We start from the raw sequence: 14,900 nt of genomic DNA, 5'->3' as shown, positions 1-14,900 counted from the left end.
TGCAACAATTCAGAGCATATCTGGGAGTTTCCACCCATATTCCTGACATAACTAAAGAAGGCCTTGTGATTAGTGTCTAGGGCAATTTTTCTTTCGAAACTGGCCTTTGATGATTTTATGAGGGATCGAAGTTTCTTGCTAATACTGATCAGAGATGCCTTCCCTTTCTGGGATTTTGCTCTGTCATGTAGTAGCTTCCTCCTTCTGTTGTATAGCTTATTTATGGCGGGGGTCCACCAGACAGGTCTCCTGTTTTTGGAGGAGTGAGTCTTGGTTTTATTTGGGATAGCACAATCCATGCATTCCTGCAGGTGCTCATAGAATGCATTTGTAAAGGATTCTGCGGATTGGGCTGTATTATCCTCTGGCCCGGGGTCTTTGAAGGATTCCACCTCAGTCTTGAGAAGTGCAAAGTTGGCTTTTGAGAAATTCTTTACCATGATTTCCTTGGCTGGGGGTGGGGATGGGATATGGATGTCCAGGGAAATTTGTTTATGGTCTGATCTTACCAATGAGGGGTTTACCTCTGGTGTGGAACATAGAGTCCCCATGTTGGTGATTACCAGGTCCAATATGTTGTTTCCTCTTGTGGGAGTGGTGACCAGTTGTTCCATCGCGTTAGAGTCTATAAATTCAAGGAACCTTTGGGCGAGGGTGTTTGGGCTTGAGTAGTTTTCCCAATCAATGTTTGGGTAGTTGAAGTCACCCAGTAACATAGTGTTTGGAGAGACCTTCATATTCTCCAGTGTTCTCAGGAATGCCAAGTGGGGTTCCTGTAATAGGGAGATACAGAAATAACTTTTATGCAACTATTACATAAAATATAATTATATCCTACAATCTCAGGACATTTGCCCTTTTTAATATTTTTTGTCAGGACACAACTGCCCAAAGAGGGACTGTCCCTCTCAAAGTGGGACAGGTGGTAACTCTAGTGTAGAAATCTCAACACTACGGCAAAATTCATGTGGAAAAGCACATCTTGGATGTCTAAAGATCACAACCAATCTCCTTTGGGGAGAAATGGAAGGATGGATTGCAACACTTCCATGCAAGGGGGCACTCTGGAGATGAAGTTGTCTAGTGTGCTGTGGTTTAGAATGGACGGGGTATAATCTATTCTCTTAGGCAACAAGAATACACAATGATATCCTACTACTACCTGCTATGGTGGGACCTCCTGCACAGCTTTTTTGTTGAAAAGCATTAGTACGTTCTTCCTTGCCAAGTCTTTGACAGGGTGGGACATCAAACAAGGTTAAAGTGGGATCTGAAAAGCACTGAAAAAGGAAATCAAATGCCGCTTGACCAATGATTACCTGTAGACCTCTCTTCATATCAGATAATGGAAGCTCCCCCCCCCCCCCCGACTGTCTCCTGAGCAAATCCAACAAGGATTAGGGACCATTGTGCAAAAACTCCCTATGGCTGACCAGGGACCCCAGACTTTGGGTCCATGACCTTGCTGGGGGAGGGGGCCCAAGATGAGTGGGCCACAATGAAACAACAGAGCACAGTGAAGGGTGCAAATTAACAGTTACCAGGGTCTGCCCACTCATTTCTTTTAAATATTCATTAATTTCGGAACCAAACTGTAGGTACTGGTATCTAAACAGAGAATATGGAAAAGGCACCTTGATAGCCTTAGCAAACTTGGTGAAATTCATCCAGAAGTGGAAGTAAATATTGTGTGAAGAAATATCCAGGGAATTGTTATGGCTAGGCCTGTACAGGCCCTAGGGCCGATAGCCTAGTACTAACCTATGAGACTAGTGACATCAGGTGCAGACATTAGAATCAGCCCTTGCCACAGTATTATAGGCCATGTGGATCATAAGATTATTTACGAGTGGAAGAAGTGGCGTGTGCTTTGAACTTTTTCGAGAAGCCCACAGGCAATTTTTCAATAGCAAGGCTGCAAGACACCTGCAAGAAACATAAAAAAATGTTCATGTGCTTCTTAAATCTGTCCATAGCCTAATACTCCATGTGTGCGTGCGTGAATGTGTGTGTGTGTGGGGGGGAGGTGTCAGAAGCGCTGACACTGATAGGTTAACATCAATGTGAAGTGTCTGACTAGGTCAAAAAAAACATCTAAACTGCCACCTATGGCAGAGATACCACTACATACAGATTATGCCATACTATTTTTACAGTACCCTACAAGATGTTCAAAAAAGGAGGAACCTCCCAAGAACACTACGGTGAAAGACATCATACCTTCTGGGTGGGGAGATATCAGTTTAGTAGGTTGGCTCCTGCTCTGTTGCATTAACAGCAGAAACTCCAGAAATTAAAGATAATCCTGGAGTGAAGGAGAGAAAATAGACCCATTTTATCAATATCAAAATGGGGAGGAGGAGGGTAACTGGATCCTTTGCTATCATCAAGAGAATCTCTTAGAAGATCAAATTCTGATTCTAAGTGGTTAGATTTGCAAGCCCATCATCTATGCCTCTTTGTAAGGGATTCAGAGTTACAGAATTCAAAAAGCCTCCTTGGAATAGAGGCTAAGGAATACTTCATAGCAGACAAAGGAGCTGAACAGTGGGAATACCAGGAAGGCCCAGAAACAGTAGGAAATATAAGCATCCAAAATGCTAGCCCCAGAGGGGGCAAAAAAACTGTTACTTATGGGGTAAAAGGCACTGAAATGTAACAAATCCTGAGCCAACAACCATCAGTGCAAGGAATCAGAGTGCCAAAGAAGCTAGAATTGTAAAAAGTCAACATCTGCTTCTACATTGGGAAACCAGACATCAAAAAGGCTGAAGCTAATACAGCACCTAGAAAAAATGTTGGCAGCACTGGCATCACAAACACGCAATGGAAACACATACCATCACAAGACCGGACATATCAGGCAAAGACAGTGCCACAAAAATGGTCACTTCAACTAAAGACTCAATGTGCCAGAGAAAAACATCACTGTTAGAGAGAGCCTGGGGACCCCACTGCCATGAAACCACATAGACAGGGGTCAGAACCCTAAAGTGATGTATCCATTTCCCTGAGGGTAGCAACAAACAAATCATAATTAGTAGACTGTTGTGGGAAGGTGAGCAACCGGCCAGAGGGAGTAAAGGTCTTGAAGCCCAGGAGAAACTGAGACAGTCAACTCTGTTACCATAATAATAGGGAGTTTGACAGACTCATCTAACAGACTAAGTTCATCTTTCACCTCTAGCATGACATAAGACTGCTGATGAAAAGAAAGCTGCTTTATCGTTAAAGACATAATGGCAGGAGAAACCTATCCAGTTAATTTGTATGTCTCTTTAGATTTCTAGGGAATAAACTCAGACTATTTAAACTTCTTTTCAACAGAACAAAGCTGCTCAGCTTGATATGACATAGAACCATCAGGAGAATGACTAGACTGAAGGGTCTATGCTTGTTCATCAAATAAAACAAACTGCAAATGGCTAATACTCTTAACATTAAACCCCGACCATTAATATTACCAAGACATTTATTTTCAAAAATTAAAATCATCGAATGGCCATAGTCAGTCAACATCACAAATGTGTCTGATGATGCTGTGCGCCTCCCACCCCTCAACTATATATACACCAACTTCCATCTTCCATGACATCATGTAGTCAGGGGTATAAAGCATGCAGCCGATGCCATTACATCAGTTTTTCTTGCCCCAGATGTCAGGTGCCCCCATAATGGGAAGCAATTATATATACAAGGTTACACCGCCAACAAAAAAGCAAATACACCAAAAAGCTTTAAGCATAGAAAGCAAGAAAAGAGGTATAGTCAATAGAAGTCAGGGGGCTGGAGGGAAGGTAACTAGGACTGCAACAGTGAATACACTCAAACATCTACATTTATGGTAGGTGTACACAACTGTACTATGTTCTTCGTGTTTCACTGTTGCAGTCATCACATTTGGGTAGATTCCCAAAGCCAAGGATGGGAGGAGGAAATCAGACAGCATTAGGACTAGCTATAAGGCCCTGCAAGACTGTAGTGGCAAAGCCAGCTCTGGATTTAGAAAAAAATTGGCAAATGGTAATGCTTGGAGAAGGTATGTAGAGAACTCCAGGTAGCAGCTTCTAGGATGTCCCTGGTAGGGACACCTCTGAGAAAGGCTGTAGAGGTAAGATGCAGCCCTGGTTGAATGTGGTCTAATCCCCCGTGGGGTAGGTTTTCCATGGTGCTTGTAGCAGAAATGAATGCAATGGCCTATCCATTTAGAAATGGTTTGCTTGCTTTGAAATGGCCTTCCCCCTCTGCCCCTGCAGCAAATGCAACCAGCAGTTGTTTGGATTTCCTGAGAGGTTTAGTCCTGTCCAAATAAAACCTATGTTGTCTGTGCACATCTAAGGAGTGCAGTATTCATTCCCCTTTGTTCTGTGGATTAGAAAAGAAGGTTGGCAAATGAATGGCTTGATTAAGGGCCACACTGGATACCACCTTGGGCATGAAGGAGGGATTGGTCCTGAGAGACACCCTATCCGCATGAAAAATGATGAAAGGCTCCACTGCCATGAGATTCTGTAATTCAGACACCCTTCTCGCTGAAGTGATGGCTAAAACGAAGGCTGTTTTCCAAGAAAGGAATTTCAACTCTGCATTTGCAGCTGGCTCAAAACTAGGTAGGGTGAGTTTTTCCAATACCAAGTTAAAGTCCCAGGCTGGAGTAGGGGCTCTCCTGGGTGGTCTTAAGTTTTTGGCCCCTCTGAGGAACTGCTTCAGCAGTGGATTAGAGAAGATGGGTGGTCCTGTGTTGTAATGAGCTGAAATGGCTGAGGCATGAATTTTGATGGAGGAAAAGGAAAGGCCCTTGTGCAGCATCTCAGTTAAGTATTGAAGAATCTGAGGTAAATTGGGTGCTGCTGTGCCCATCCCGAGTTTGGTACCAGAAACAGAATCTTTTCCATTTTCCAGCATAGGATTTTCTAGTACTAGGCCTCCTTGCCTCCTGAATGACATCCAAACACTTGCTTACTGAGGGATGGTAACAGAGATCAGGTAATTAGTCAGGTTGCCAGGTTCAGGGTTTGAAGCTGTGGGTGCAGAATCTAGCCCTCCTGCTGGGACAGAAGGGCAGGTGTCTGAGGCAGGTGCCATGGAGCCAGCAGTGACACTCCGCAAAAGGGGGTACCAGTGTTGGCGTGGCCAGTCTGGTGCAATCAGTATCGTCCTTGGTTTGTCCTGTTTGATCTTTAGTAGTACCTTGGAGAAGAGAGGCAGAGGGGGAAAGGCATAAACTGATAGGTTTGTCCAGGTGAAGGACAGGGCATCCACTTTCCAAGCTTGTTTGTGGGGAGTCCTTGTGCAGAATTTTTCCAATTGGTAGTTCTGGGGGAGGTAAACCGGTCTATATCTGGGCTCCCCCATTTGTTTCTCAACATGTTGAGTATCTTCAGTTCCAGTTTCCACTCATGTGGGTCCATGAGATTTCTGCTTAGTTCGTCTGTCAGTATATTTAGCTTTCCTGGTAGGAATTGAGCCTGTAGGTGTACTTGGTAGCTCAAGGCTGTGTTCCACAGAGCCATGACTAGTCTGCAGAGAAGGTATGAGTGAGTTCCCCCCTGCTTGTTTGTGTACCACATAATAGTGGTGTTGTCCATCTTTACCAATAATTGCCCTGGAAGAATGTGGTCCTTGAAGGCTGTCAGAGCATTCTGCACAGCTAACATTTCTTTTTGATTGATATGCAGGTGCATTTGACTTGGGTTCCATTTGCCCTGAATGCACTTCCCTGCCAAGTGAGCCCCCCATGCATAGTCTGATACATCTGCTATTAGGGTTTGGGCGGCAAGGGGTAGAGTAAAGGCAGTCCCTTGTTTTCGTGACAGGCCTCTGCCCACCAAAGGAACTCTATCTGTAGACAAGGTATGATACGAATCACTGCTTCTAGATCCTCAGAATGTTGACACCATCGTTTTTTTAGATACCACTGCAGTTGCCTCATATGCATCTTGCGTATGGAATTAGGAGAATGCAGGAGGCCATGAACCCCCAGGGCTTGCAGTATTTTCCTTGCAGATAGCTGGGTCTTTGTGGCCAGTAGTTTGAAGTAAACTGTCAAATGAACTTGTCTTTCTGGCATGAGAAAGGCCACCTGGGAAGTTGCGTTTAAGCTTGCTCCCAGGAATACAATTTGTTGGCACGGTACAAGATGTGATTTCTTTATGTTTATGGTGTACCCCAGAGAAGTTATCAATTTCTGTACAAAAGCCAGATAATTCAATAGTATGTCCTGGCTTTCTGCCTGAATTAGACAATCGTCCAGGTATGGATATATTTGGATATTTCTTTGCCTGCAAAATGCAATGACTGGAGCTAGGCACTCTGTAAATACCCTGGGTGCAGTAGATAAGCCAAAGGGCAGTGCAGAGAACTGACAGTGCATAGAAGCGTAGGTATCTTCTGCAAGATTCCCTTATTGGGATATGCAGGTAGGCTTCCTTTAAATCCAGTGTTGCCAACCAGGCATCCTTGCCTAGCATAGGAAGTAGGTGATGAAGAGTTAGCATCTTGAATTTTGGGATCACCAAAAATGTGTTTAGGATAGAGAGGTCCAGGATAGGACGCCAGCTGTCGTCTTTTCTGGGCACTAGGAAAAGTCTTGAGTAGAAACCTTGTCCCCTTTCCTCTTCTGGAACAGGTTGAATAGCCTTGATGCTTGAGAGAGAGAGAATTTGCTTTTGAGCCTCTGCCCACTGATTTGGGGGTAGATCTGGCCAACCGTTTGGGGTTGGTAAGGAGTGAAAGTGGAATCTGTATCCTTGGGAAATTATATTTAAAACCCATTTGTCCTGGGTAATGAATTCCCAATTGTTTTGCCTGCCGGGCAATCTTCCCCCTAAAGGAACAGTCAGTTGTACAGGGCTTGGAAGATTTAAAGTTAAGTCACTGAGACAGTTTACCTTAGGGAGGAGTCTTACCACTCCCTGCTTTGGAAGTGGGAGCCCCCCATTGCTTAGTCCTGTGAGTACCTTGGGACTGAAGCCTGGGGGTTCTGCTGGTTCTGGGTTTGGACTGAGAAGGCCTGAAAGAGGCAGGAAAGGACCAATTTTTAGAGGGCCAATGCCTACTAAATCTGGAAGGCTGTACTTGCAGGAAATCTTTAACAGTTTGCATAGATTTAACTTTTTCCTCCATCTTAAGTACTTCTTCTGCTTTGTTGTCAAACAGGCGGTCTTGATTTAAGGGAGCATCCAGCAATTTAGCTTTAACATGATCTGGCAAAGATTGCTCCTTAAGCCAAGCATGCCTTCTAAGTACAGACCAAGTGACAGCAGCCCTGCAAGATGCCTCTAGTGAATCAAAACCACATTGCAAAGTATCTTTTCCAACATGTTCAGCAGAATGCATTAAATCCTGTAAATCTTTATTTTCAGCACAGTCAGGAATCAATGTCATTTTCTGTTTAAGCAATCCAATAATATGCTGCTGATACTTTAACATATGAAACTGGCAGTTTAAGTCCCTAATGGCCAAGGTTGCAGAAGTGTATACCTTCTTAGCCATCTATCCAGTGCCCTGGAATCTCTATCAGAGGGGGGAGGATTTTTGGCAGTAGTAGCCTTAATGCCCTTGTGTCCCTGTGAAATGGTCTCAGGATCCGCAGTAGGATTTTAAAAGAGGAACTTGTGAGAGTCAGGAACCCTGTAATATCAGTCAGGTTTTCTGGGAGCAGGAGGTAGAGATTCAGGGGCCAAGCTAGATTCCGAAAAGGCATCATCAATAATGTCCAGTACAGGGAGGATAGCTAAAGGCCTGTGTTGAGGCAGGAGTAAGAAATCCCTAGGCCTCTTTTTAGAGTCAGAGTAATCCTGGCTTTCCCAGCGAAAATGCTCCCTAAGAGTATGCAAGGTTTCACCAAAAGAGAAATCCTCTGGAGGGGAAGCAGAGGGAATAGAGTCCTCTGCATCAGAATCCTCATAGGTAGATAAGGGTAAATCCTGGTGATCAGAAAAAACAGAAATTTCAGAGTCCTGATCAGAAGAATCATAAGCAAACTCAGCCCTAGGTTTCTTAGAGGGGGAAGGGTGGCTTCCCCTGATTAAAGTAATAAGGTCTTCAGCCATTCTTATCATTTGTTTTTAGGCATAGAGGCCTGACCATGCGGTCTGGGCACCGGTTTTCTAGGTATGGATAGAGTTTTAGGAACTAGAAGAAGAAGAAGAAGAAGATGGCGTCTGTTTAATATGCACATCAGTAGGCCTGAATACACCCTCAGAAGCCGGTGTCTGCACAGCGGCTCCAGACCCATCCAAGGTAGAGACATCCGCAGGTTCCACAGTTGAAGCATCTTGCTGAATACTGGACTCCAAATGGGTCTCAGTACAGACCTGCGAATCTGAAGTAGCGGGTATCAGGGGCTGCGAAAGCGCCTGAGTACCGGCGAACTGGCGACTAGCTTAGGAGAAGCGTTGTCGGCAGCTTTGGACCTATGCAGTCTGCCTCTGTCTTTATCTTTGCATTTTGTCGGAATATCAGTAGTCGGGTGGCTTACCGAAGCCATATCTGGATAACTGAACAGAGTACCAAAATATTTAGAAGCGTAAATAAACAGACGACGAATAGTTCATTGTTTAAATACGGCACAAAACCGACAGCGAGGCACGTCGTGGTCAGGGCCTACACAAGGAATGCAGTATGAATGAAAATCTTTATGAGGTATTTGCTTTCCACAAGCAATACAATTAACTTTTACTGACATCGGTTTAGAGCAAGACACAGTTTTCTAAACTGGGTACTTAGCTTAGTTGAAGACTTCGGTTCTGAAACTCGAAAACGAAAATTTCAGGAGACGGCCGACCGGCACTTGCAAACTGCTTCTGCTTCAGGCACCGCATGTCAAAGACTGATGTAATAGCGTTGGCTGCATGCTTTATACCCCTGACTACATGACATTATGGAAGATGAGACAGCAACCGACGCAGGACCCAAGACTTTGTTAATCAGGCCGACTGAGGGCTACTGCAAGCAGATAACCCAAATGTGATGACTGTAACAGTAAAACACGAAGAACGTCACTCAAAGTCATTCCTTAAATTACTACCTTCTGGCATCATTAAAATTAAAAAAAACAACAGCTACACCTGTGATATTATATGTCCAAACAGCAAAGGCACTTGACATGCCAGCCAGAAGGTTTGTGCAAGTAAAATGGTAAGCCAAGGACCAGCACTAAGAAAAAGACAAACCTGTTTTCTTCAAACTAATTTGGAAATTGTAGTGATGGAGGAAAGAAAAAAAATGAAAAAAGTGGGTACTACTTTCATTCAATCATTCTGAAAAGTCGGAAGAAATATCCAAGCAGCTTGCAGTCATTTCCTTTCAGTCATATACTTTTATGCAGCAATAAAAAACTGGACAGATGACTGTTCTGTACAACTTCGGAAGGTAGAAGGCATTTCACCAGCCTAGAAAAGCTTTTCCTGCTGAGTAGTTTTAAGACCTGTTACTATGTTTTGGAGGATAGTCAAGATGGCTCTCTCCATATGAGACTTCAAACTACTACACTTGACCAGAACGACCCTAATGAGCAGTATCAGCTGGAGGGGTAAAACTGATGGCAGCAAATCAAGAAAGGATCTGGGCAAGTACAGCATACCTGGACTACAATAATCAAAAGTATAGGGAACAGGGTAGTGGCACCATCAAACAAAGTGTTGGAGTGTGTCTTCAGAACACTCTTCTATCAGGTTCTTGTCACTCCACATATGCCATACTGGGAAAAAAAATAACCTGTTAATAGGGGTCAATAGGGAAGCCTTCAGAGTGGTGTACATGATTCAGAGGAAAGAATAAATATGAACACAGACTAGATTAGCTGGAGTTTTTCTCATCAAAACCAGAAGACATAAACTAGACCCTTACTTCAGCAAATGTACAACTAAACAAAAGATGATGACACTCTCGAGCCACGGAAATACTTACTGCAGCCATTTCTGTAAAGATGAACTGACTGCCAAGGTATGCACAAACGAATGCTGCAGCCACTGTGATGAAAAAGTTGAAGATGGTCACGACAACTGCTTTTGCAGATCTCACTGAAAAAGACCATTAAATATGAAATAATAAAAACTACTACATTGACCACGCTGTAGAAATATTTACAACAATTTGAAAAATACAATTATTCTACCATAACCAGCGAAAAACAAATACGCATTTTTCTATCAACACACATTATTGCTCAACAAGGTTAAAACTGAAATGAAATTATTTTAATTGCATTTTTTTAACTACATTTTTTTTGGGGGGGGGGTAAGCTATGAGGCAGTTTATTGCAATCAGATGAAGCAGAGAAACCATTTAGATAATGATACTTTATATCAAAAAGCAGATTTCTGTTGAATCAACCGTTTTTATCATTTTGAACAAATGGTTATATCAACAGGTTACTTGCAAAGGTTGTACCTCCTCTTCAAGTGTTGCCAAGGAAGTGTAGCCCTCTAGATGTGTTGCTGAGACAGCTCTAACAAAAATCATTTCATCTTCAAAATGACAAATCTTTCCAGACTTTCTAAAATCTTTCAGAACTCATGTTTGGGTCACCTTTTTAATAACTTCTCTCCTGTTCTCAGTTAATGAAAAGACTGGGTTCATAATTCAATAGTCTAAGCCAGACTTCACTTCTTCCTTTGAGTACTCACCTGGAATCCTGCGGTCACCACACATAACCAGGTCTAGAAGCATCTTATGACTCCATTTATTTACCGCCAACTCTTTCAAATTGAGTATACACCTGATGGACATTTCAAGGGAAAACAAGACATAGCACAGCTTCAGTTTACAATACTTGCACCAATGGTTTATTGTAAACTTCTTGGCATTTTCAGCCTGGGCAAGTGAATACTTTTTCCATTCAAAGGAAATGCATTTTCATGTTAACTAGAAGCATTAGTAATGAATAATGGAAAATTACCTATGATCCTTAAAAAGAACTGCCTATGCATGCATCTAGGAAGAGCATTCAATCTTTCTCCTAGGCTATTCAGATGGCTTTAAGGATAAGGCACAACCAAGTGCTGACAAAAATGAAAAGAATAAATGAAAATGGCTATCATGGAGCCTAACTTTTGTCAGGGCTAACCCTAAAACTTTGGCTTATGAAGTTGCTCAGAATGACACATTTAAAAAGTTAAAACTGTGGGACTCAAACCTGGATCTGAAAGCTACAATTTATTTAAATCTTATTACCGAATCTACTAAGCAATGTTGTCAGAACGCTGGGGAAACAAAACCACTATGACACCCTCACCCCAAAAAAAATGTAGATTTAGTGAAACAGAATGCAGGATTTTTAACTGCAAATGTAGTGTTTTGGTACACTTTTGCAGCTTCTTTACAGTGTTGTATTTTAATAAATTTCTACCATAAATACCAAAATATGTTTTTTAGGCTTGAGTTTTTCAAAATTCTACTTTAATGTCATTTTTATAAAGAAAACAGATCAAAGATTTTTTTCTGTTTCGTAAATTGATTTTTTCCATCATTAAAGTCAAACTTACTCCCCCAATACATGACTCGACTCTACTTTTCCCCATTTTCTTGATATTTTAGTATTTGAAGCCCATACAAAGGGCAGAAATATCTGCCTAGTCTGGAGACTTCATGGACCAATAATTGCCACAGGTAGTGTCCTTTGAATCAACTACTGCTGTGGGAAATCCCCAGCAATGGTTACAATATATCTCAAAATGATCTAACCTTCAACTCATATCATCCTCCATTAAAAAAAATATACTCAAAAACAATCAACTAAAATGAAATAAAAGCCAGAACAGGGCAAATGTCACACAGAAAAACCCCAAATGCAGAAAAGCAGCAATCTATGTCTACCATGTAATACCTTAAAAAAAGTCCAGTGACATACAAATGATCTCTTCAGGACATGCATGTTTCCAGCTTCTAAATGCCCAATGACTTTTTACATCTTGCAAGTCTATTTCGATGCATTCAGGCCAACACAGATAAACCTTACTGGCTGCACACGTGGAATGTTTAGGCGATAAGAATAACTCTTTACATACATGGAACAGACGTCCCATCCACATAAAATTAGAAGTTATGCACTCACCATAACGTTCCATCTGAGTAGGTAGTTCATTTGTCTGCAACCTGTGGGTTACGGATCCGATATCGGATCCGAGCTGGCAACTTGTTTCAAGCTAATGGATCCGAGCTCCTAGCCCCTCCCTTCACCCATAATCCCCTGCTAACCCTCCATGACCTCAGATCGAGTTTGCCTCTCCATATATATCCAAGAAAGGATACCTAAAAACTAATAGATCCAAGAAGGTCAGGGGGAAGGAGGGGGGATGGTTGCAGACAAATGAACTACCTACTCAGATGGAACGTTATGGTGAGTACATAACTTCTAAATCTGAAGTAGGAATGTTCATTTGTCAGCAACCTGTGGGACAGAGTCCCCAGCTACCTGCACCCTGGGTGGCCATCATGGAAGGATATTACGAAGCACTGCAGAGCCAAAGGATGCTCTCCCTCTAGAAAACAGGTCTAGCTTGTAGTGGTTGATAAAGGTATGAGATGAAGCCCAAGTGGCTGCAGAACAAATATCATCCAAAGGAACTCTAGACTTGAAAGCCGCAGAAGTAGAAATGGAGCGAGTGGAATGAGCATGAACTCCTTCTGGTGCGGGTCTACCCGAGGACAGCTTTCCCCAAGTTAAATTTGGCAAAGGAAACGAACAGCTGGTTGGATTGTCTATGGCCAGCCGTCCTATGGGTATAAAAACGAAGCTGCCTATGAACATCCAATGAGTGCAGCTTGTATTCACCCTTATTTTGATATTTAGGGAAGAAAACTGGTAAATATATGGATTGGTTTATGTTGGTTTCTGATGCTATCTTGGGAAGAAAGGAGGGATTGATCCTGAGGTACACTCTATCAGGGTGAAAAATCAGGTATGGAGGCTTTACAGAAAGAGCCTGAAGTTCCGACACTCTTTTCGCTGAGGTAATGGCTACAAGGAATGCTGTTTTCCATGACAAGAATCTGAGATCCACTGAAGCAGCGGGTTCAAAGGGTGGAGCAGTCAAGGCTTGAAGAACTAAAGTAAGATCCCATGGGGGTACGGCTTCTTTTACAGGAGGTCTAAGTAAAAAGGTACCCTTGAGAAAGGTTTTACACAATTTGGCTGACATCAAGGGCCCTGTATCATGTCCCACATAATGAGAAATGGCTGCCAATTGCACTTTGACAGTTGAACAACTAGCACCTTCTTGAAAGAGTTCAGTTAGGAAATCTAAAATGGATGGAAGAGGAGCCGTAAAGGGATCTAGATCACGGCGCTCCGCCCAGATGGAAAAACGTTTCCATTTGCTGTGACATACCTTCCTGGTGGAGGGCTTATGTGCTGCCACGAGGATGGCTTTGACTGGTGAAGAGATACCGGGAGTCCTAACTAGGAGTGGAACTGGAGCAACCAAGCTGTCAGTTTCAGATTGTCCAGGTTTGGAGTTGGCAAGTCCAATGGATGGGAGATGAGATCCGGAATGGGACCTAGAATCCAAGGGTGATTCACAAGGTGAGACCACAGGTAAGGGAACCAAATTTGTCGAGGCCAGAATGGGGCAATGAGAATCATCTTGCTCCCCAACCGCGAGGCTTTCTGTAAGAGTTGTATCATCATTGGAAGAGGAGGATAGGCATAGAGTAGACTGGGTGGCCAAGCATGCACCAGAGCGTCTCTTGGAGATTCCCCTGGTGGGGGGATTACAGCGAAGAAATTGTCGCATTTGGCGTTTGATGGAGATGCAAAAAGATCGCAGCAGGGTTGCCCCCATGTTGCGAATATCTGCTTCACTACTAGAGGATTGAGAGACCACTCGTAGGGGGTAAGAAGGGTGTGGCTGAGCTTGTCCGCTAGGATGTTGGTCCTCCCCGGAATGTGCGTTGCAATCAGAAAGCGGTTGGTGGAGATCGCCCATTCCCACACTCTCATAGCTTCGCGGCAAAGAGGATAAGATCTGGTTCCCTCCTGTTTGTTGATATACCAGACCACTGACATGTTGTCCGAGTGAATTGCAATCGTTCCTGCGGGGAGGAAGCTCTGAACTGCTTGCAACGCCAACAGCACCGCTCTCATCTCCAGAATGTTGATATGCAGGGAGGTCTCTGTATCGTTCCACGTGCCTTGGACTGTACTGCCTGAGTAATGCCCCCCCCACCCGAGGCGGGAAGCGCCCGTGGTCACCGTGGCGATAGGGGGAGAGGTGCAGAAGGGACGGCCCGTATGGAAGTTTAATGCTTGGAGCCACCATAGTAGCACCCTTCTGCAAGCCTTGCTGATAGCAATGGGATGGTGGAGAGGAAGGGATAGGAAGGACCATTGCACTAATAGAGTCCATTGTAGGACTCGCATGTTCAAACGGGCGCATGGAAGGAGTGTAATCGCTGCTGCCATGGAGCCTAGTGCCCTCAGGATCAATTCCGCTGGTGAAGCCTCTGAATGAAGGATAGCCCGCACATGAAGTTGAAGATTTCTGATTCTCTCGGCAGTTAAGAAGGCTCGCAAATCTCTGGTGTTTATTCTGGCACCTATAAATTCTATGATCTGTGTTGGAGCCAGTAGGGATTTGCCGACATTGATAGTAATGCCTAGTTGTGGGGCTAGATGGAGAAAGTCGTCTCTGGCTGAGCAAAGTAGATGCCTTGTTGGTGCGGTCAGGAGCCAGTCGTCCAGGTACGGGAAGATATGAATTCCCTGGAGTCTCAGGTGGGCCGCAATCACTGCTAACACTTTGGTGAACACCCGGGGGGCTGTGGTGAGGCCAAAGGGAAGGACCCTGAACTGGTAGTGACTTGCTCCCAGCCGGAAGCGAAGGAACCTCCTGGATCGTTTGTCCATTAAGATGTGGTAATACGCATCCTTGAGGTCTATAGAGCACATCCAATCG

The 14,900-nt window shown here is 43.7% G+C and overlaps 1 protein-coding gene across 2 annotated transcripts in view; it reads right to left on the bottom strand.

The window, feature by feature from the left end:
• TMEM199 (transmembrane protein 199) overlaps positions 1-14,900 on the bottom strand; it is a 284,878-nt gene that overhangs the window by 68,254 nt on the left and 201,724 nt on the right. For both annotated transcript variants that reach the window (XM_044054382.1, XM_044054381.1), the window contains exon 5: positions 9,913-10,025. In XM_044054382.1, coding sequence (XP_043910317.1) covers positions 9,913-10,025 — 113 coding nt within the window. The remainder of the gene's footprint in view (positions 1-9,912; positions 10,026-14,900) is intronic.

The sequence above is a fragment of the Protopterus annectens genome, chromosome 13.part0 (assembly GCF_019279795.1).
Source record: "Protopterus annectens isolate FY-2018-M chromosome 13.part0, PAN1.0, whole genome shotgun sequence".
Taxonomy (NCBI): domain Eukaryota; kingdom Metazoa; phylum Chordata; order Ceratodontiformes; family Protopteridae; genus Protopterus; species Protopterus annectens.
Note: the sequence above shows the minus strand (reverse complement) of the source record. Positions and strands in the feature narration are given on the sequence as shown.